Source organism: Cyprinus carpio, chromosome B13 (assembly GCF_018340385.1).
Source record: "Cyprinus carpio isolate SPL01 chromosome B13, ASM1834038v1, whole genome shotgun sequence".
Classification (NCBI taxonomy): Eukaryota; Metazoa; Chordata; class Actinopteri; order Cypriniformes; family Cyprinidae; genus Cyprinus; species Cyprinus carpio.
The window spans coordinates 29,899,242-29,921,053 of record NC_056609.1 but is presented as its reverse complement, the minus strand read 5'-3'; the positions used below and the strand labels follow the sequence as shown (position 1 = coordinate 29,921,053).

The following is a 21,812-nucleotide window of genomic DNA, read 5'->3' as shown; positions in this document are numbered from 1 at the left end:
TTCAACATTGATAATAATCAGAAATGTTTCTTGAGCAGCAAATCATCATATTAGAATGATTTCTGAAGATCATGTGACACTGGAGACTGGAGTAATGATGCTGAAAATACAGCTCCGCATCACAGAAATAAATTACATTTTAACAGATATTCATATAGAAAACAGTTATTTTAAATTGTAATATTTTACCATTTATACTGTATTTTTGATCAAATAAATGCAGCCTTGGTGAGCAGAAGAGACTTCTTTTAAAAAAAAAAAAACTTCTGAACAATAGTGTAATTAAAACAAAAAAAAAATGATATTTATTTAATTCACAATTCACCATAAACTGTTTATATTGTGAAAACCGTGTGATTTTGAGCCCGACCTGTTTGGAAAAAATCATTATTTTTGCAGTTTCATTGTGCACTACAGAAATTACACACGTTTTGTTAAATGCTTTGCTTGAAACGTGTGCTTGTGCATCTTTCCTTTAAATAAATCAAAAATCCATGGACTATCAATGATTCATGAGAACACTGTGTATTTGAAAAAGAAAACAGAACTCCCTGAACTATCAATAATGCTCACGCTGGTTGGTGAAATCAGACTGCGGGTATTTCGATGTGAATCAGCATCAGCGTCATGTGGAGGGTGTTGAATCTGTCCAGAACCTCGGCAGGCTTCACAGAGCAGAGACTGAAACTAGGCATTTCGTTGCCAAGGTTCAATATACTCTAAACCCAGGTGGGCAAAGATGTCCTCTTCCGTGTTAGCAGGCAAGAAGGTATTCTGGAGAGAGACAGAGAGGGAAGGGTGAGCTCGTGTGATTTCCGCTGTCTGAGAAATGAACAGAGGCAGCGGCATGTGAACTTGACGAATGATTCAACAGAGAGACTGTGAGAGAAAGAAAAAACACCACACACACTATATTGAAAATTAAAAATCACAACACATGATATTGTTCCTAATCTCTATACCCTTCTTTTTACAACAATTACTCTCACAGATGATTGTCTTTAAATGTTCTCTAACGCAGAGAAACTCATCTGAAGGGTCAGAAACAAACATGGGGTCATGGGAAAAACAATGCTGAATGCCAAGAATAAAATGCAATTAACCGTATAACTGTGCAGAGTTAAGATGGCAAAATAAATAACATTATCAACAATTAAAAAGCAGGAAAAAATGTCTGTTTTGATGTTAAAGGTCATTTATTTTGGTGCACTGAAAAAATAAAAAAACAATTGTTCTTAATTGTTTTATTGCATGTTTTTGCATTTAGATTTTGCAAGTAAATTTCACACATGGAATTAAAGGAAGGGTTTTGCTAGTTTTGATAGCATAAGACTCCACCCTCCCTGCAAGTCACTCTCCAAAGCCACGCCTCCTCCACAAACACAAGACCTCGCACAGCAGAGCAGAGATTAACCAGCGATCAGATTACCTCTCGTCTCATTCACCGCTGAGAACACATTACAGTACGCATTACAATAAAAACACCTTCCATTCTCACCTAGTCTGCAAATACATATGTTAGCAGGCAGGTAGGGCAGCCTATCGTAGCTCTCGGACCGAATAATCTGATTGGTCGAACATTTTAATCCTTCCACAGAAGATATACATACATATAAATACATTAAGACCACATAGTGATTGCTAGAGGAATGTGAAGAGACTTTCGAGAAGCATAATGAAAATGTTTTTGAACAAAATCACCTACCCTGCCTTCAAATCATTTTATTCAGCAATGGAATAAAAACAAATAAGTAAAAAGTGTACTTGCAAATTTAATTCTCAAAATTTTGGCTTTTTCACTCTAGTTTATATCTTACAATTCAGGCCTTTTTTCTTAGACTGAAAACAATTTCAGTGTAGAAACAATTATCACTCAGATACTGCTAGTAAATCTCACAATTACAAAGAAATGGTAAAGAATTTTCATATAAAATAAACCCTAATAAAATCCTTAATACAGTAATTAAGAAATTCAATAATTTTAAAACTCCTCAGTTTCCTTTTTCTTGTTTCTTTTTTATATCTGTGGCAAAAATGTGGCAAGTGTTTATAACAAATTATACTAAAGGGTGCTCACTGAATGAACACTGTAATTATCATTATTATTATCATTATTATTAATATGGTAAATAAAGTTGTAAACAAAACTATGAATACAAAGAAATAACAAAAAAGGAGTATGTTTTTCAAAAACATAATATTCTAGTATTTTAAAAAAAAAATGAAAATAAAATTTCATTCAATGTCAACTCAAAATTACAAAAATTATTCACACACTAAAGAAAAACAAAAAAACTTTCAAAGTAAAAAGCATGCTAATGAACAAAAAAAAAGAAAACACAAAAACATTTATACATGTTTTTCTGTAAAATGGAAAGTCCCCATAACCAAAAAAAAAAAAAAAAAAAAAAAACATTGTTTAAACATTTCTAAAACAGTTTTGAATGCTCAGGGAAAATTTTGAAATAACACAATGGCAACATTAGCAAAACATAGCTCGTAAGTTGGGTATATTAATATATATATATATTATATTTCATATGATATATATATATATATATATATATATATATATATATATTATATTGTCCAACTAAAACGTTTCAGGAAGAAAAAATCCTGAACGATGTATGAATTATATTTTTGTGCTAACATTTTGAGATTGTTACTGGAGACCAGATTAAAGACCGAAAATTCTATTAATGTCACTGGAAGAACTTTTGTTCATACAGTATCTTTAAGACAAGCTTGCCACAACCTTCTGAGAACTTCTACATGCACCAGCTCTTACTGATATATATATATATTTCCCAGAGTTCACCGAGTGTGAACCGGATCCGTGCGGCGCATTAAACAAACCCTCCTGACCTTGCCACGGATGGTGTTAGGGGACAAAGTCACTCTAGATGTCATAACTGATGAGCTCGGGAGAAGGTGCGCCTGTGCTCAGGGCGTGATGTCATGAGACGGTAAATATCGCGGCTGGACTCACCGCAGCAGAGGACGGGAAGCTGTGAGCTCCACACATCCTGCCTGGAAGTGCTAAACTGGAACTTGTCAGGATGAGGCAGAGGAAATAGAAAGCATGTGAACACTTTAAGCAGGAGCGACTGGCTGCTGCACAAACCAGCTGGAAAGACGAGCTCCAGCTCTCTGGTTTATCTGCAAACAACATAAAATACAAAGCAGACAAAAAATCATATGAACCAGATATATATCAAAATCTTTTTTTCTTTTTTTTTAATTTGAATTAATTACAATTTTAAATGGATAATTACATGTATGTAATCAGGGATAAAACCACAATCTTTAAAACCCACACTATCTATCTTACTCCATATATAAGCCATTAAAATCTTTTAAAAGAGATTTTTAATCTCAATGTGCTTCTTTTCCTGATAAAATAAAGGTTATAATTAGTGCTGTCAAATGATTAATCGCGATTAACCGCATCCAAAATAAATGTTTTTGTTTACATAATATATGAGTATGTATTGTGTATATTTATTATGTATATATAAATATATAATAAATACAAACACACGTGTATATATATTAAAAAAAAATATGTTAGTGCTTATAATTATTAAATATATTTATCATATAATATGGCAATATACATGTAACATATTTCAAATATATACTGTGTGTGTGTATTTATATATACATAAATAAATTACACACAGTAAACAAGACATATTATTATGTAAACAAAAACATTTATTTTGGATGCGATTAATCACGATTATGTGTTTGACAGCACTAGTTTTAATAATAATAATAATAAAAGCACTTCGGAAATCTTATACTATATGGTAAACAACAAGATTTTTGCACTTTCAGGATTTTTCAGCATTCACAGATTCAACAGAACAGCAATAATAATAAAAATTTTTAATAACATTATAAATATTATAAACTTACACACTTAAACTTCAAATTAAATCATAATTCATCCTAATATATATATATATTAAATTCAAGAGCACAACGTTGAGCTATGTGAGTCTCTCTCTTTCTCTTTCTGTTACTGTGGGAGTATCTCTAACACATGACATATCCAAACTTTTGCAAACTGGTTTTGGCAAGCGTAAAGCAGCATTTTCTAAAAAAACAAAATTTTTGATGAAATCTGGCAGCGTGCGTATAAAAATGTCTCCACTGAGAGAGTATCAGCACGGGTTGGACGGCGCTGATCCCACACGCCGAACTAAGCCTGTTCCCTACAATCCCTCAGATACTCCATACGGGATGAGCTCCACATTAATTACAGCATACAAACACATCCAGAAGACTGATCTGCAGCTAACGCTCATCTACAAACAAGAACACCATCACTTTAAAGCTTTAATATGCACATAAAACACAGCCACACTTTTATATACAACATAAAAGCCATAATAATATAGAATAAAAAAAAATAAAACTATTCATAAAATACCTCGAGTAAATTAACAAAACTAAAAGTGCAGATGTGCTCATCTCCTTCAAAAAAAAAAAACTCCATACATAATAATTAAAAAAAAAAAAATTCAAACAAACACTCCCACAATAATTATAATAAAAATACTGTGCTTTCTGTAATTTCTGTCATTGTTCAATCAACAATCAGCTTCCCGGCTAACAGGGAACATTCTCACAACATTCTGGCAAGGTTCGCTGTTTTTATTTGTTTGTTTTATTTGACAGAATGTAAAACATAATACAAAAAACCAATAAAAACTAATTCATGCACATTTCAAAACTGTCTCGTTTCCACTGTGGTCCTCTGCGTTCAGTAACATTAATGCATCATTCATTCAACGTTATCTGGTCTTCAATAACAAAAACATCATTTATACATCGCTCATGGAGAGTTTTTCCTGAAACTAATTTAACTCTAACTTAAAGGCTTTTTCAGAGCTTTCAAACCAGGCTTTGTTGAGTTTGAACTGAAGTACTGTAGCAGACAGGATGCAGGATAGCGGTTGAAAATTGAAGGCAAGGAAGCAGAATCAAAATTTGAAATTCAAAATTTAAATTTCTGAACATTCCAACTACTAAAGCACATCCCGCAGCGTGTTTGCTTTTAAAATGTATCAAACTAATGATTCTTTCGAGACAGTTCTGAGAAATACATAAATCGAACGTGCAATTAAAGATTAAAAAGATATTTCACTAAAAAATACAAATTGTAATTTACTCACCCTCGTGTTTCCCAAACACAAAAGCTGATATTTTGAAAACGCTGGAAGCCAATCAACATGACTTTCATTACATGGACAAAAACAGCTTTTTAAAATATCTTTTGTGTTTCAAAGAAGAAAGTCAGAAGCAAGTCTGGAATGACATGAAGGTGAGCAAATTGATATTTTTGGCTACTGAACTTACAGCCAAAATAAATGGTTTTGTATAAATGATATATAAGCCAAATATTATATAAGCCCACATAAATAGCTAAAAATAAATAGGGCTTTAATATCATTAATTAAAGATATGACCCAAAAGCAGACTATTGGCTATTGTTTTTGTTTAGCATATTTGTAATAAATATAATAAATTGCTTACAATTCCCATATCTGCACAAAATTGTCTCTTGCTGCATGAATGGAGATAATTTTTCACTTTTTGTGCTTTCATTACATTCAGAGAAAGCACGGGTGCTGTGTGTGTGTGTGTGTCTATGTGTGTGTGTGTGTCTGTCTGTCTGTGTCTGTGTCTGTGTGTGTGTGCATGTGTGTGTGTGCTGTCGTGTGTCTTGTGTCTATGTGTGTGTGTTGCAATGTGCGTATGTGTCTGTATGTTTCGTGTGGTGTGTGTGGTATTTGTGTCTGTGGTGTGGGGTTGTGTGTGTGTGTGTGTCTTTGGTATGTTCTATGTGTGGGTGTGCGTGGGTGTGGTGTGGGTGTGTGTGTGGTGTGTCTTTGTCTATGTGTATGAGTGGATGTGCGTATGTGTCTGTTGGTGTGTGTGTGTCTTTGTCTGTGTCAAGTGTGTGTGTGCATATGGTGTGTGGTGTGTGTAGTGTGGCGTGTGCGTGTGTCTTTGTGCAGGTGTGTGGTGTGTGTGTAGTGTGTCTATGGTGTGCGTATGTGTGTGTGTGCATGTGTCTGTTTGTGTGTGTGTCTGTGTGTGTGGTGTGTGTGTCTGTCTTTTGTCTTTGTCTATGTGTGCGTGTGCGTATGTGTTGTTTGGTGTGTGTGTGCATGTGTCTGTTGTGTGTGCTGTGTGTGTGTGTGTGTGTGTGTGGTCTTTGCCTGTGTCTTTGCTGTAGTCTATGTGTGCATGTGCGTATGTTGTGTGTGTGTGTGTCTGTGTTGTGTGTGTGTGTAGTGTGTGTATTTTGTCTATGTGTTCTAATTTTTCTTATTCTTCTTGTGCCTGCTTATGTGCATGTGTCTGCTTGTGCGTGTGTGTGCATGTGTGTGTCTGTCTGTGTCTATGTGTGCGTAAGCGTATGTGTGTGTCTCTGTTTGTGTGCGTGTGTGTGCTTGTCTTTGTCTGTGTCTGTGTGCGTAAGCGTATGTGTGTGTGTCTGTGTGTGGATGTGTGTGTGTGTTTACAGTCGTACAGATACAGAGGCTGCAGTCACATACAGTTATTAATATACTCGTCACAGCTCTGTGTGTCAGAGCGTTTCTCTGCTGTAATAGTGTTTAAATGTGAGCAGCAGATGCAGTGCAGTCAGAAACACTCCCACACACACAGTCGGTGTGAGAACACAGATCACATACGGCTCTCACAGACAGCTGGAGAAGACGGACCCCAGCGGCTGCCTTACACCACAAAAATAAAACTGCTTTCTTCTGGAATTGCTGCACTGAAAAAACCAATGGTGCAGAAACAATGTTTGCTCAGAAACTGCTAGTAAATTTCAGGAATAACTACAAGTTACACTGACAAGTACCAACTGAACTAATCGTGTTTTCAGTTTTTGTTTTATTTACAGTTTAAGTTATTTGCCGTTTTATTATATGCTATTGCAGTGTTTGTTATTTTGAATTGATTTCCTCTTTTCACTTTAATTTTAACTAATAATTAAATGTTAGTAATTTAGTTTTCATTTAAATTTGAGCAATTTGCAGTGTTTTAGTATCATTAATATGCAATTAGAGTTTTGTTAATATTTTCTCTTTTCACTTTAATTTTATAGAATTTTATTGTGTTTTTTTCACTTTAAGTAGTTTTTGTTTTTTAATATATTTCAATATAATTTTTATTACATCATGTTAAACTAAATTAAAATGAGAAATGTTTGCAGTGATATCTTACTGTTATAGATGTTGTTAATATTTTGAATTAGGTTTTTTTGTTCATTTTATTTTTAGTTATAATAATTTTGTTGTGTTTTGTCATTTTAAGTAGTTTTTAAAGTATGCATATATAGTTTATATACAATTTTATTTTAGTTTCAGTTTTAGTTAATTTAGGACATCACGATAAACTTGCTTATTAATTATGCTTATTTTGTATTATTTACTTATATTAATTATATATTTTTTCTTTTTAATTAAAATTGGTAGAAAGGCTTCAAAAAAAAAATTCTTCAAATTTTTTTTTTTTCTTTTTTTTTGCAATGTGACAGATGCCATAACACCATATTTTCTCATTAAAAGACCAACCATTACAAAACAACAAACAAATCAACATTAAATCGACTTAGTTATAGTTCCCTGCCAAAAACACATAAAAAACAAAAAAAAAAATAACAGCATAACTTTACCAAAAGGACAGAAAAACTAAATTATAAATTAACAGCATAACTTTACCAATGATGTTTTATAGATAATGAAATTCCTCGTGCAAAGACTGCAAGTGACTTTACCTTTGTTAAAGGATTTACTTTATGAATAAATTAGCAGCAGGGAAGATCTCTCTCCTTCATTTAGAGATAAAGGAGAGGAGCGTTTGCAGGTTTGTTGTGTTGAATTTGCACAGACGTCTGCGTTCCTTCGTTCTCTTCTGTCTGATGTCTAATGTCACATTAAGTAAAGCTAAATGCATTAACAGTGTTAAATAAATTCCTGGCCTTAAATATTTAATTAAAGTCTCCTGATTAGTCTGCTTAGTTATCAGCTCTCGCTAACCTTCGGCCTTCGACGCTCCTGTCGAATCATGAAGCGGAGCTGTTTTAAAACGCTTTAGTCTTCCAATAATACACTTTTATGCATTGTAATTATGGGAAATAATTGTATTAACTTAATTTAAATGAACCTATAAATCAATGCATCAGATTTTGTCGAGATTTTGAGATTTCATACATTTTAACTAAATGAATATTGTTTTGTTTTTTTCCCACAGCTAGTCAGGTTTTAACTCTGTACTTATAATTGTTATCTGAATAAATGTAATTGTTTTCACAATGAACATATTCAAGCTGATTCTAATCAATTCGAATAAGTATAATTAAATAAAATCAAATTCTTATCAATTAAAATCGACAGCTAAAACACATTTTATTTTTGCCATGTTTTTTGTATTGCTTAGAAATCTGGGCATGTTTTATTTTTGTTTTGTCATGAAGATCAGAATACTATCACATTAAGTTTACAGGTTGTTCCTGATTTCTGTTTTATAAAAACTAACAAATGCAGCTAAACACATTAAAACTAAATAAAATAAAAAAATCAAAAATATAAATATAAAAACAAACAAATGAACATAAACACAAAAAAAAAACCTAAAGGAACAGTATGTTAAATATAAAACCATGCAATATAATTTAGAACTTAATCAGAGACTTCTTTTTGTGCACAAAAAACATGCAGTAACAGAAATAGTGTTGATTTCCTACCAAACACCTTCAAAATCCCAAACACATCAACTACACTATAATGCGGCTGCGGGGGTATCACAAGGGACGTCACATAAAGCAGTCAAACTGCAGGTCATTTCTGAAGCTAAAAGATTCCACTCAGGGTTTTTATATGAGCCCCGATGGATGTGCAGAGACCAAAACAGAATCAAAGCGGCGCAGGGTTTTTATATGAGCCCCGGTGGATACGCACAAAACAAAACAAACCCTAAAGATTAAGTCTAATCAAAATCGGGAATATCTTTTTGAAAGAGATGTGAGCACGTTATTCATTTTCAGTGATTAAAACCTTGTGTTTTACTCTCTTCTTCGCATAAAGACATCATATGGCTTCAGAGGACTTGGAATGCAACACAACTGGTTTGTAATGCTTTTATACTGCTGTGAAAGTATACATTTATATAAAATTATTTCTATTTTTTACAAATGATGTGCTGGGAGTGAGAATGTGTTGTCATGTTCAATTAAAAACACAAAGTAAAAAAAAAAAAAAAAAAAAAGTAAAAGAACAAAAGAAAAGCATTTTATAAGATGATGATTTGAATACACCTTTTCTGTGATGCATGCTATCAGATTCTGAATTAAATATTGTGTTGATATTTTTAAGTGAAAACATTGAAAACAAAGTGGTTAAGTTGTCTTGATATTGTAAAAAGTGAATTGATAAATGCTAAGAATTAAGAAGAATTTATATATATATATAGAGAGAGAGAGAGAGAGAGAGAGAGAGAGAGAGAGTTTAATATTAAAATGAAATTTTCATTTTAATACATAAATAATATTTCAGCAAATAAAGGTCAGCAAATTCAAATGATGACAAAAAATAAAATAAAAAATCTAATAATGAGAATTATTATTATTATTATTATTATTATTATTATTATTATTATTTCATACATTTGTCTGGAGAAAAAAACTTTCATATTTCTTAAAGAAAAATGCTAAAGTGAATCAGTCTTGTTTTGAATTATTAATAATATTTGAAAAATATTTCCCACAAAAATACAATGTGCGGTAAGCCTAAAAATTAAATAAAACCAAATTTAAATTATTATTAGTGGTACCTGTAGTAATACAGTAGTAGTAGTATATTTAACTATTTTGAAAATTATATTTTTAGGCTTGCTTCTAATAATAATAATAAATAATAATAATAATAATAATAATTGTAAATAGTTTATTATTATTATTATTATTATTATTATTATTATTATTATTATTATTATTATTATTAAATACAATTACCAATAAAATAAAAAAAAACTAAAATTATATTATATTAATAACAACCTTCATTTATAATATAATAATAATAAACTATTTACAGAGAAAACAACTGATCGAAAGATAGAACAACAGACAGACATACAGATACAGAAATCCCCCCCAAAATCTTAAGATCCTTTATTCCCCACCAAAACCTCACAACCCCCCCCCCCTTGATGATGACAAAACACTGTCCAGACTCTTAAGATCCTTTATTTGTCACTGACCCTTTTTCCACATTTATAATTATAATCAATTACAGTAGACTTTATGATGATAAAACACTGTCCAGACTAAACACTTCTGTTGTGTGATTTATTGAGTTTCTTGAGTTGTTATAAATCAGAAGTCCTAGCTTGTTAAAGTGATTTATTAGACCATATTTACTCTGTATTTTTACCACAAATTCCCAATCAAGCCTTTATGGATCCCACGCAGCTGAATTACAGCACGATTAAAGCCGGCTGATGCTCTGGGTTTGTTACAGGAGCGATGTGCGGGTCAGTCGATCATAAACCGTGATATTGCTCTTGGCCTTCGCTCGCCTCCTTTAACACCAATCTCTGTGTGTTTTATTGTGGGGAGGGAAAAGATTACAGAGGAGGTGATGAATTGAAAAGTCTTTTGATTGTCCTCAAGTTAATTTGTCTTTATTGTGGGCAGAAAAGGCTGACAAAGGCAGAAGGAGCAGCAGTCGATTAGGCCTCGTATCTGATCCGTCCCAACACGGCAGAGGAGGAGAAAAGATCGGACACTTCCTCGCTAATCAATCCTGCAATTACTGCAGGCGTCATAAAGCACTGGCGCCCGTAAAACCGGCTCTAAAACACACACACACACACACAATATGGCCGTTACATCTCCTATCTGACTAAACAGCACCTCCTCTTGCCAAATAATTAAAGACTGGAGCTCATGAGCGTGAATTGATGGGTCTGCAGGTGGACGTCCGCAGATCAAGCGAAGATGGGCAATTATTAAAGATGAGTGAAGATTAGTAGGCGTGAGTCTATTACATGCCAAACAAATCTCCAGAAATAATTGGAAAGCACTCGCTGGAATCAATCCCAGCATTAAAGCTAATGTTCTCGCAATGAGAGTCGAGTTTGAATCCTTAAACCTACTGAGACCTCAAAGAGACCCTGGTAATTTTGTGCAGAAGTTAGAATAACTAACCCTCTAAATGATGAAGATTATCAAACTTTGTGTCACACTCGATCTCCTCATGTTTTCTGTCTCTGAGTGATAGTTTAGAGTGTTTTATCCAGTCAGAGCTCTTTTAGTGTAATCAGCTTCAGCTGCTGCTTCTGGTGTCAGATCTTGAGTGATTTTGATCAAGTAAAGGTCAGAATAACTGCAGTAATATCTCCAGATGAACTCATAGTCTCAACCTGAAGCAACTCAGCTTTACTTGATTCTCCATCAATCATGTTTTAGAGTCTCAAATCTGATCATAAGGATCTTTTGAGGAGCGTTTGTTTCCAGAAGCTTTACTTTCACTGTTTCTCTCAGCGGAGGAATGATCTTCACAAGCCTCCAGAACATCTCACATCTTCTGAGGAGCCTTTATTTCTTCATCTCTCAATCACTGCATTATATGTTTGGATCATTTACATCTCAATGAGACACATTACTGCAGATATAGTGCGAATGCTGATATTTAGATCATTTTATGTCAGTATCTGCTCTACTGTTAGAAAGATCTCATTGATTTACATTACAAGCAGCAGAAAAAAGCAGCAAACAGACATTATTGTGGCTTTAACCTTCTGTTCCAATCATAAAAACAAGACATGTCTTTAAAGACATCTTAAACACACTGCACTCAATCACACAGCGAGAAGCGCTGCAGCGGTTAAAGACGTCTGTCAAAGCAGTGCACTTTTTAAAAGCACTTCTTCAGACGTCTGCTTTCTGTTCTATACAACTGCTCTGCGTCTAGGCTTTTTGAATACAAGAACACATCCTGAAAGCCCATGAGGTGCATAAAACACACAAATATTGATTAATGCAGTCCATGTTCTTAGTACAAATTCAGTACATAGTTTCTGTGGCAATGCTTACTGGCACAGTTCATTTTAATGGCATTGCCTGCCATTCTGAACAGACTTTGGCTTATCTGTGACGCCTGGAAACACTGTCTAGATAGACAGCTTACTAGGTTTAGGAACAGAGCTATCATCAGTGCTTGGTAGTAATTTATTACAAGTAATCTAGATTATGCAATCAGATTCCAAAAATTAAGTACTTGTAATCAGATTATAATACATTTTAAAATACTTGTAATTAGACTAAAGTTACTTTTTAATGATCACATGATTATATATTACAGTATATTATTAACTTTATTATTAACTGACGTTGGTTAATGGTCACATGACATGCAAACAAATAAAATATTTAATCTTTTTTTAGTAAGTATTTCCTTTAGGTTGTTATTACTTCAAAAGTATTATTACTTTTTTAATTTTACATATTTAATGATTTTATTTATTATTTTTTTTTCATTAAACAAAAGTTTGGGAAACCTTGACATAATGTAATGTTGTTAATAACAAGGAATAGAATATATTTTCTTTCTCATATCAATATGGAACAAGATCATCCTCATTTAAATCAATGTGATAAACCAGTTACACTCTTGAAATAAAGGTGCTTCAAAATCCCATAAAAGATCCTTTTTGTCTAAATGGTTCCTTAAAGAGCCTTTAACATCTGAAGAACCTTTCTGTTTCACAAAAGCTTCTTTGTAGCGAAAGAAGGTTCTTCAGATTATAAAAAGGTAAGAAAGAGATGGTTCTCCTTTGACTGAATGGTTCTTTGTGGAACCAAAATTGGTTGTTCTATGGCATCGCTGTGAAGAACCTTTTAAGCACTTTTATTTTTAAGAGTGTAGGTCAAAATAAATCTAAAAGTAATCGAAAGTAGTCAGATTTAATTACCTAAACTCTAATGGATTACATTACTAACAATGTTAAGAGTAACGCATTACAACTAACGTGAGTTACATAATCAGATTACTATATTCAAGCAGGTAGTAAACAAACACATTACTTTTGGATTTACAAGGAAATATCTGAGTAACTTTTTCAGATAAACAAGCTACAGTACTTTGTTTTCCCATTTATTGGCTGACAGCTCTCCTGTCCCTGTTGTGAGTGCAGAGGCGTTTCCTTCAGCCTGAGGTTTTTTAATACACTTTTGGAAAAGGGCCCCTGCAGTTGCCAAAAATATAACTTTTTGTTGTTGTTGTTGTTGTTATTAAAAAAAAAAAAACAATCAAGCAAGCAGAGCCCAGGTGACAAGTTAAGTTAAATTACTTATCCACTGAAAAAGTAAAGGGATTACTGCTCATTTTTAGGTAATTTATAAAGTATTTGCGTTACATACAGTTAATCATTTCAACAGTTCTAAAATCAATATTGAATTTGAAATCTAACTTTACATCTAAATATAAAATTGAATGCAGCGTCTTTAACCCTCTGCATGCCAGCGCGTTCACTTTCAGTTTTTCCTGATTCACAGAGAAACCTTAAATACACAGATAGATATAAGACTAAAATCAATCGAATCTAAAAAGGGCCTACTTTTACTGACAATAACAACAAAACATTGTGCTTTTGCAAAATAAACAAAACAAACGGTGCAATTTCTGCCGTCTATGTCTCCGTGAGCAACTTTCTACACGTCACAAACTCAGCGAGTATTTGGCACAGAGACATGAGAAATATGTCTAAAAGGCTAAACTATTCTATGTTTGACTCAAATTGAAAGAATAAAGAGTTTAATTTCTATTAAGGTTTATAGGGATTTTAAGATGTAGCCTAATTAGCGATTTGAATAATTAAGTTACTTATTAAGTAACGAAGTTACTTTTCAGACAGAGTAATTAATAAAGTAATTTAAATACAATATTGATGATGTAATTAGTAATAGTAATGAATTACTTTTTGAAAGTAACTTACCCAACACTGTATGTATGTATGTATGTATATATATATATATATATATATATGTATATATATATATATATATATATATGGGCCCCGCCCACCGATTCTTCATAACTTCCAGTTAAGCCCCACCCACCGATTCTACATCACTGCTAGTCAAGATCCGCCCACCGATTCTACATCACTGCCTGTTTAGCCCCGCCCACCAATTCTCACACATAGTGTTTACGAGAGAGACGAACGCGTAGGTCTATGCAGAAACCAAATTCTAAAGCGGTTTTGAAGACATCACGATGTTGTGTTGATCACTTAATTTTACCGCGGATTTGTTTATAAACAATTCACAGAAAGACTAAAACTGAAAGACGATGCTGTGCGACTAAATTGGATGTCGCAACACAGGTGTGAGTAGCTATTTTTATTATGTGGTAACAATTTTTTTTGTCTCTTCTTACAGATTGTTAGATATGTATTGAGTTTTTTAGGCGTTTTTGACCTAAATCACAGCAGCGTCTATCTGTGAAGAATAGACATAAGAAAATCATAGCAGGGTGTGTTTACTTCTGAGTCTACAATACGCCACACCTTTAAACTGAGCGTTCTGATGAAGGGGACAAAAACAGGACAGAAAATAGCCTATTTGCTTCATAAATTATGATTTTTTATGTAAAAATCTTTATAACATTATAAGTTGACAGAACAGAGAATAGTGCAAAATTTATAAAAAAAAAACAAAAACAAAGGGAGTTCATGACCTCTTTAATGCATTACTTTTAAAAGTAACTTTCCTCAACACTAGTTACTAACTACAATTTTTGTCATGCAATTTAGAATCAGTAACGGATTACAATTTAGTAATCTACTCAGCACTAGCAATCATCAGAACTCCATTTACTAGAGTACAAAAACAGCTGTGCACATCGTACTGTATCTCCGGGACATTAAAGCGATTTGAACCCAAAAACTACATGAATATTCAGAGTATCACTCACTGATCATCTGTAGTCAGGTTCTATTCAAGCACTTATAAATTCCAGCAGCGGAAACCCAAGAGTTCAATTACAGCGTGTTTGTGTGATTGTTCCTCACTGTTATTGTTCAGTCTAGAGTCATTTGCAGAGAAATAAGCAGCTCTATCTGCGTCTCGCACCGTTTGCTGTGTCTTTTCACTCTATCTGTCATATGGGCATAAACAGAAGCTCGGAAGATAAAAATAAATTAAGTTTCTCTGCTCTGCTGAAGCCTGTAAATAATTAATTGGTTTGTTTCAAAAGAGGATGGGAACGCGTGTCAAATTCAGCAATTGTTCCGGACGCCGTGATCCTGTTGTTTCGTTTTAGCACTGAAATGCTCATCTTTTTAAACGCTGTTGTGAAAGGACTCTTTTCACACCAAGCAGGAAGAAAACACATAGCAACCACGCAGAAAACCCTAGAAACCTCCTAGCAACCACTCAGAATGTCATAGCAACTACTCAGAACACCCTAACAACCACTTAGGACACCCTAGCAACCACCCAGAACACCCCCAGCAACTACCCAGTAGCCACTCAGAAGGCCCTAGCAACTACTCAGAACACCCTAAAAACCACCTAGCAACCATCCGGAACACCCTAGCAACCACTTATGACACCCTAGCAACCACCCATAACACCCCCAGTAACTACCCAGTAGCCACTCAGAAGACCCTAAAAACCACATAACAACCATCCAGAACACCCTAGCAACCATCTAGCAACCACTCAGAACACCGCAGCAACTACCCAGGAACCATTCAGAAGACCCTAGCAACTACCCAGAACACAATAGAAACCACTTACAGCACCTTAGCAATCATTTAGCATCCACTCAGAAAACTCTAGTAACCACCTAGCAATGACTCAAAACACCCTAACTACTCCCAGAACACCCTAGCAACCACCCAAAACAACCCAGAAACACCTAGAACATCCTAGCAACCACTAAGAACTCTGTAGCAACCACATGGCAAGCACACAGAACACCCTAACAAACACCAAGAACACCTAGCAGTGACTCAAATCAGCCCTGCAACCACCTAGCAACCATTCAGAACACCCTAGCAACCATCTAGCAACCAACTCGACTCAAAAATAATCCTTGCAATCAACTAGAAGCACCTCGGAACACCCTAGTAACCACTTGACACACCTTGGGAACCACCTAGCAACCATCCAGAACACCCTAGCAACCGCTTATGACACCCTAGCAACCACCCAGAACACCCTTGCAAACACCCAGAACACCCCCAGCAACTACCCAGTAGCCACTCAGAAGACCCTGGCAACTACTCAGAACACCCTAAAAACCACCTAGCAACCATCCAGAACACTCTAGCAACCGCTTATGACACCCTAGCAACCACCCAGAACACCCTTGCAAACACCCAGAACACCCCCAGCAACTACCCAGTAGCCACTCAGAAGACCCTGGCAACTACTCAGAACACCCTAAAAACCACCTAGCAACCATCCAGAACACCCTAGCAACCGCTTATGACACCCTAGCAACCACCCAGAACACCCTTGCAAACACTCAGAACACCCCCAGTCACTACCCAGTAAAACCACCTAACAACCATCCAGAACACCCTAGCAACCATCTAGCAACCACTCAGAACACCGCATCAACTACCCAGGAACCATTCAGAAGACCCTAGCAACTACCCAGAACACAATAGAAACCACTTACAACACCTTAGCAATCATTTAGCAACCACTCAGAAAACTCTAGTAACCACCTAGCAATGACTCAAAACACCCTAACTACTCCCAGAACACCCTAGCAACCACCCAAAACAACCCAGAAACACCTAGAACATCCTAGCAACCAAGAACTCTGTAGCAACCACATGGCAAGCACACAGAACACCCTAACAAACACCAAGAACACCTAGCAGTGACTCAAATCAGCCCTGCTACCACCTAGCAACCATTCAGAACAACCTAGCAACCATCTAGCAACCAACTCGACTCAAAAATAATCCTTGCAATCAACTAGAAGCACCTCGGAACACCCTAGTAACCACTTGACACACCTTGGGAACCACATAGCCTTAGCAACCATTCAAAATACCCTTGCAACCACCTAGCGACCACTCAAATGACCCTGCGAACCACCTAGGAACCACTCAAAACACCCTAGGAACCACATAGCAACAACTCAGAACACCACAGCAACTTTCAAGAACACCCTAGCAACCATTCAAAACACCCATGCGACACCTAGCAACCACTCAAAACACTTTAGCAACTATCAAAACACCCTAGCAACACACCATCAATCACTCAAAATGCCTTAGCAACCATTCAAAATACCCTTGCAACCACCTAGCGACCACTCAAATGACCCTGCGAACCACCTAGCAACCACTCAAAACACCCTAGGAACCACATAGCAACAACTCAGAACACCACAGCAACTTTCAAGAACACCCTAGCAACCACTCAAAACAACCTCGGAATCACAGAGCAACCATTCAGAACACCTAGCAACCCCACAGCATCATGGTGGGAAGCATCACTCATATGTCAGAGTCTATTATTTAAACAGAGTCGTCTAAACATAATTTTTAGCAGGCAAAGGTTTACGGTGCTGTTTGACGCCCACTCATAAATAAACATAGCGCCGCTCAAACGGCCACCGTGACACATCGCACAGGGAATCACAGATTTCACACATTTTGTAAACCACATATTATTAACTCTTATGAAACGTGATGAGAGATGCGTGAGTCACGTCGCGAGTCACAGCAACGGCTAAATAATCAAACTATTATGAGCCATCCAAAAAAAAAAAAAAAAATAGTGGCTGGCATGAGGAAGAAGTTTGAGAAGCGTGCGTGCATGAGTGAGTGAGAGAAAATATTAATATCCTCCATCTGAAAGTGACTAGTAGATAAGTGCATGTGACGTGCTGTAATAGCTCAAGAGAATGTCTCAGCGCTAATTAGGACGCGCGGTTTGATGTTTGCTTCAAATCAAATCCCACAAACACACCAGTGTCCTCTCGAATAACATCACACAATGCTCTTCAGCCAGACACATGCTGGCTAATTTGATTTAGCGCTGGGGTTTTAGAAGTGAATAAACATGCTCATTTATTACCATCAGCTTGCGTGATGCTCTTGCCTACTGCACAAGCTTAAAGGAAAAGTTCATCCAAAAATGAAAACAGTAGTTAATTTGCTCCCCCTCAGGCCATCAAAGATGTACAGTAGGTGACTTTTTCTTCAGTAGAACAGTAAAGAAGATTTTAACTGAAATGCAATGAATGCAAGCCAATGGCTACCACCATTTTGAGAGTCAAAAAAGCATATAGAAGCAACACAAAATTAATCCCTGTGGCTCCTGATGATATATTGAGGTCTTATGAAGCGAAATGATCGGTCTGTGCAAGAAACTGAACATTATTTACAATATTATTACCAATATTATTACAACTTGATTGGCCTCAGGGTGATTAAATTAAGAGCACATTTTTATTTTTGGGTGAACTCTCCCTTTGTTTTTGTTTTTTGTTTTTTTTACATGAAAATCACAAATAATTATAAATTCCTAAAGATCCAAAACTTCAAAAAGTCATCATTTACTCACAGAAGGTGAGTTCCAGAGGTCAGCAGAGGAACCTGGTCATCTGTAATCACGCTTCAACTTCCATGGCACTCAGCTAAAGGTTAATTCAAGGAAACTGTTCTTGTAGTTAGCCAACCGTAACTGCTCTGAATTAAAGAGCATCCGTTAAATGAATAATAATATCGTGCCCTCTGATTTGATGCAACTGTACAGGTCAAAGTGTCTGAGCACTTACTCATATATCGCCCTACAAACTACAGAAGATTGCATTAAAAATGACATTTCAATACAAACAAGCTTATATCTGGATAAATCAACTATAGCCTGCAGACCTGTGCGCTATTTAGAAAGAAACTGAGGAATTGCTTTTTAATTCCAGATTTTTAATTTAATTTGAATTGAAGAAGCAAACAGTACGCAGAGCCTGAATTTTAGGAAATGCAAGTAAAATTGAAAGACATGCCTATAAATCTATTCTAGAAAAGAAAAGTCAAAAACTCTGAATGTTGATTTGAGAATGCCATGTTTAAGAGATGGATGGATGGAATGAAAGAATGATAGGTGGGTGGATGGATGGATGGATGGAATAATAGAATGATAGAAGGATGGATGGATGGATGGATGGATGAAATGATAGAATGATAGGAGAATGAATGGATAGAATAATAGAATGATGGATGGATGGATGGAATACTAGAATGATGGATGGATGGATGGATGGATGGATGGAATAATAGAATGATAGAAGGACGGATGGAATGACAGAATGATGTATAGATGATGGATGGATGGATGGAATGATAAGTAGAATGATAAATGGATGGATGGAATGACAGATAGATTAATGGATGGATGGATGGATGGATGGTTGGATGGAATGATAGAAGGATGGAAGGATGGATGGATGGAATGACAGAATGATGGATGGGTGGATGGATGGAATGATAGAAGGATGGATGGAATGATAGAATGATAGAAGGATGATGGGATGGATGGATGGATGGATGGATGGATGGAATGACAGAATGATGGATGGATGGATGGAATGATAGAAGGATGGGAGAATGGATGGAATGACACAAGGATGGATGGAATGATAGAAGGATGATGGATGGAATGATAGAAGGATGGATGGATGGAATGATAGAAGGATGGGTGGAATGACAGAATGATGGATGGATGGAATGACAGAATGATGGATGGATGAATGGATGGATGGATGGATGGATGGGTGGAATGACAGAATGATGGATGGATGGATGATGGATGGCTGGATGGATGGATGGATGAATGGATAGAATGATAGAAGGATGATGGATGGAATGATAGAAGGATGGATGATGGATGGAATGATAGAAGGATGGATGATGGATGGATGGATGGAATGATAGAATGATAGAAGGATGATGGATGGAATGATAGAAGGATGGATGATGGATGGATGGATGGAATGATAGAATGATAGAAGGATGGATGATGGATGGATTGGCGGAACGATAGAATCAGAGGGATGGATGGAATGACAGAATGATAAATAAATGGATGGATGGAATGATTTATAAAGGGTTTAAATCTCAGAAAACTAGATTGTTCTTGTTCTTTTGAGATAATAATTCGATGATGTCACAGCTATGAGCTCATTAACATATGACTGCATCCACATCAACACCAGTTTATTATTCAGCATCAGCAGAGTGCACCAGGCAGATGAACACCACTGAACTACATCAGGACCGAACAGAGGAGACATGCAGGTACAGGCCATCACTGAATCATGTGATCACTCCGAACTAGCCGTGTATTAAGATCATTATTATTACCAAACTGTACAGAGATGTTTCAGCAGTGCCTGTTCCAAGGTCCCTTAACGGTTTTAAGAAGTTTAATATAGAGTAATCAGTCACATGCTGTACTTCTGGGGAACAATGATCATGAAAACTAAATGAGTTCAGGGAAAAATAAAACGCTACAAAAAGCTGATTGCATCTGTCCAACGGCATACTAAACGCTCTCTCTTCAACTAATTTAAAAAACGTTATAGCAGGCATAAAATTAACAGTATGTGCAATTTGAAATGTAATTACTGGGCTTTGTCTTATCACGTCTTATCAAACAGGTCATGCAGAAAACCAGACCCAGCACATTTTGCTGAATCTATTAAATGGCACTTTATCTGAATCAGAAATCAAAAGATGGAAATTAGCGGAAATGAACAGACATAAAACAGAAAATACAGTTCTGCTAATGGATATTGAAATGTGGCTTTCTTTGAAAAAAAATTCACACACAAAAATCTATAATATATCACAAAAAAAAACAACTAATAACACATAAAAATAAACATGAAATTTTGAACTAGACAGACTGAAATAGTATTTTCATGTAAAATATACTGCAGTAATCTTTATTAACAACTTTGAAAAATATTTTTTTTACAATGTAGCTTTAGATTAATATTAATGCAGTGAATGGGTGGGAAGACAAAAGCTGTGTGTTTGTAAACATATCCATCATTAAGATGTTTTTAACTAAAATATGAGTCCATAATCCATAATAACACTTCCTCCAGTGAAAAAGTGTTCTGGTCTGAATCAGGAGAGAAATCTGCACAGATCAAGCAGCGTTTAAACAGCTCTAAACAAATATGTGTCTGGATTTTGATGTGAGAGAAAACAGCAGATGCACTTTTTCACTGGAGGAAGTGTTATTATGGATTATGGACTCTATGTATTTGAGTTAAAAACGTCTTAATGCTGGATTTGTTTCAGCTTTCGTCTTCTCCAGATGTTCACTGATGGACTGGAGCTCTGTGGATTATTGTGATGTTTTTATCAGCTGTTTGGACTCTCATTCTGACGGCACCCATTCACTGCAGAGCATCCATTGATGAGACACTGATGCAATGCTGCATTTCTACAAACCTGATGAAGAAACAAACTCATCCTGATCTTGGATGACCTGGGGCTGAGCACATTTTCATGTTTGGGTGAACTACTCTTTAAAGTTTGTCAAAGTTGTCATTCATTAAGTACAATTTTGGACTCTGACTCCTGGAAATTGCAGCCAATCAGACCAGAAGTGCAGATTTTGGGATACACATCATGCATCAGACAGTCATAGAGCAACTGCGGGACACTAAACGCTGCTATTCATCTGATGCACCTGTGCAGTGACACACGATCCAGAGACATCTTTAAAGAGTTTTTAC

General features: G+C 35.5%; 1 protein-coding gene across 1 annotated transcript in view; it reads right to left on the bottom strand.

Moving 5' to 3' along the window:
• Positions 1–528: 528 nt before the first annotated feature.
• Positions 529–21,812, bottom strand: part of LOC109062343 (DNA nucleotidylexotransferase-like) — a 121,798-nt gene continuing 100,514 nt past the window's right edge. Inside the window, exon 11 of the mRNA XM_042736142.1 lies at positions 529–774. Within this exon, the coding sequence (XP_042592076.1) occupies positions 688–774 (87 nt within the window). The 3' untranslated portion in view covers positions 529–687. The remainder of the gene's footprint in view (positions 775–21,812) is intronic.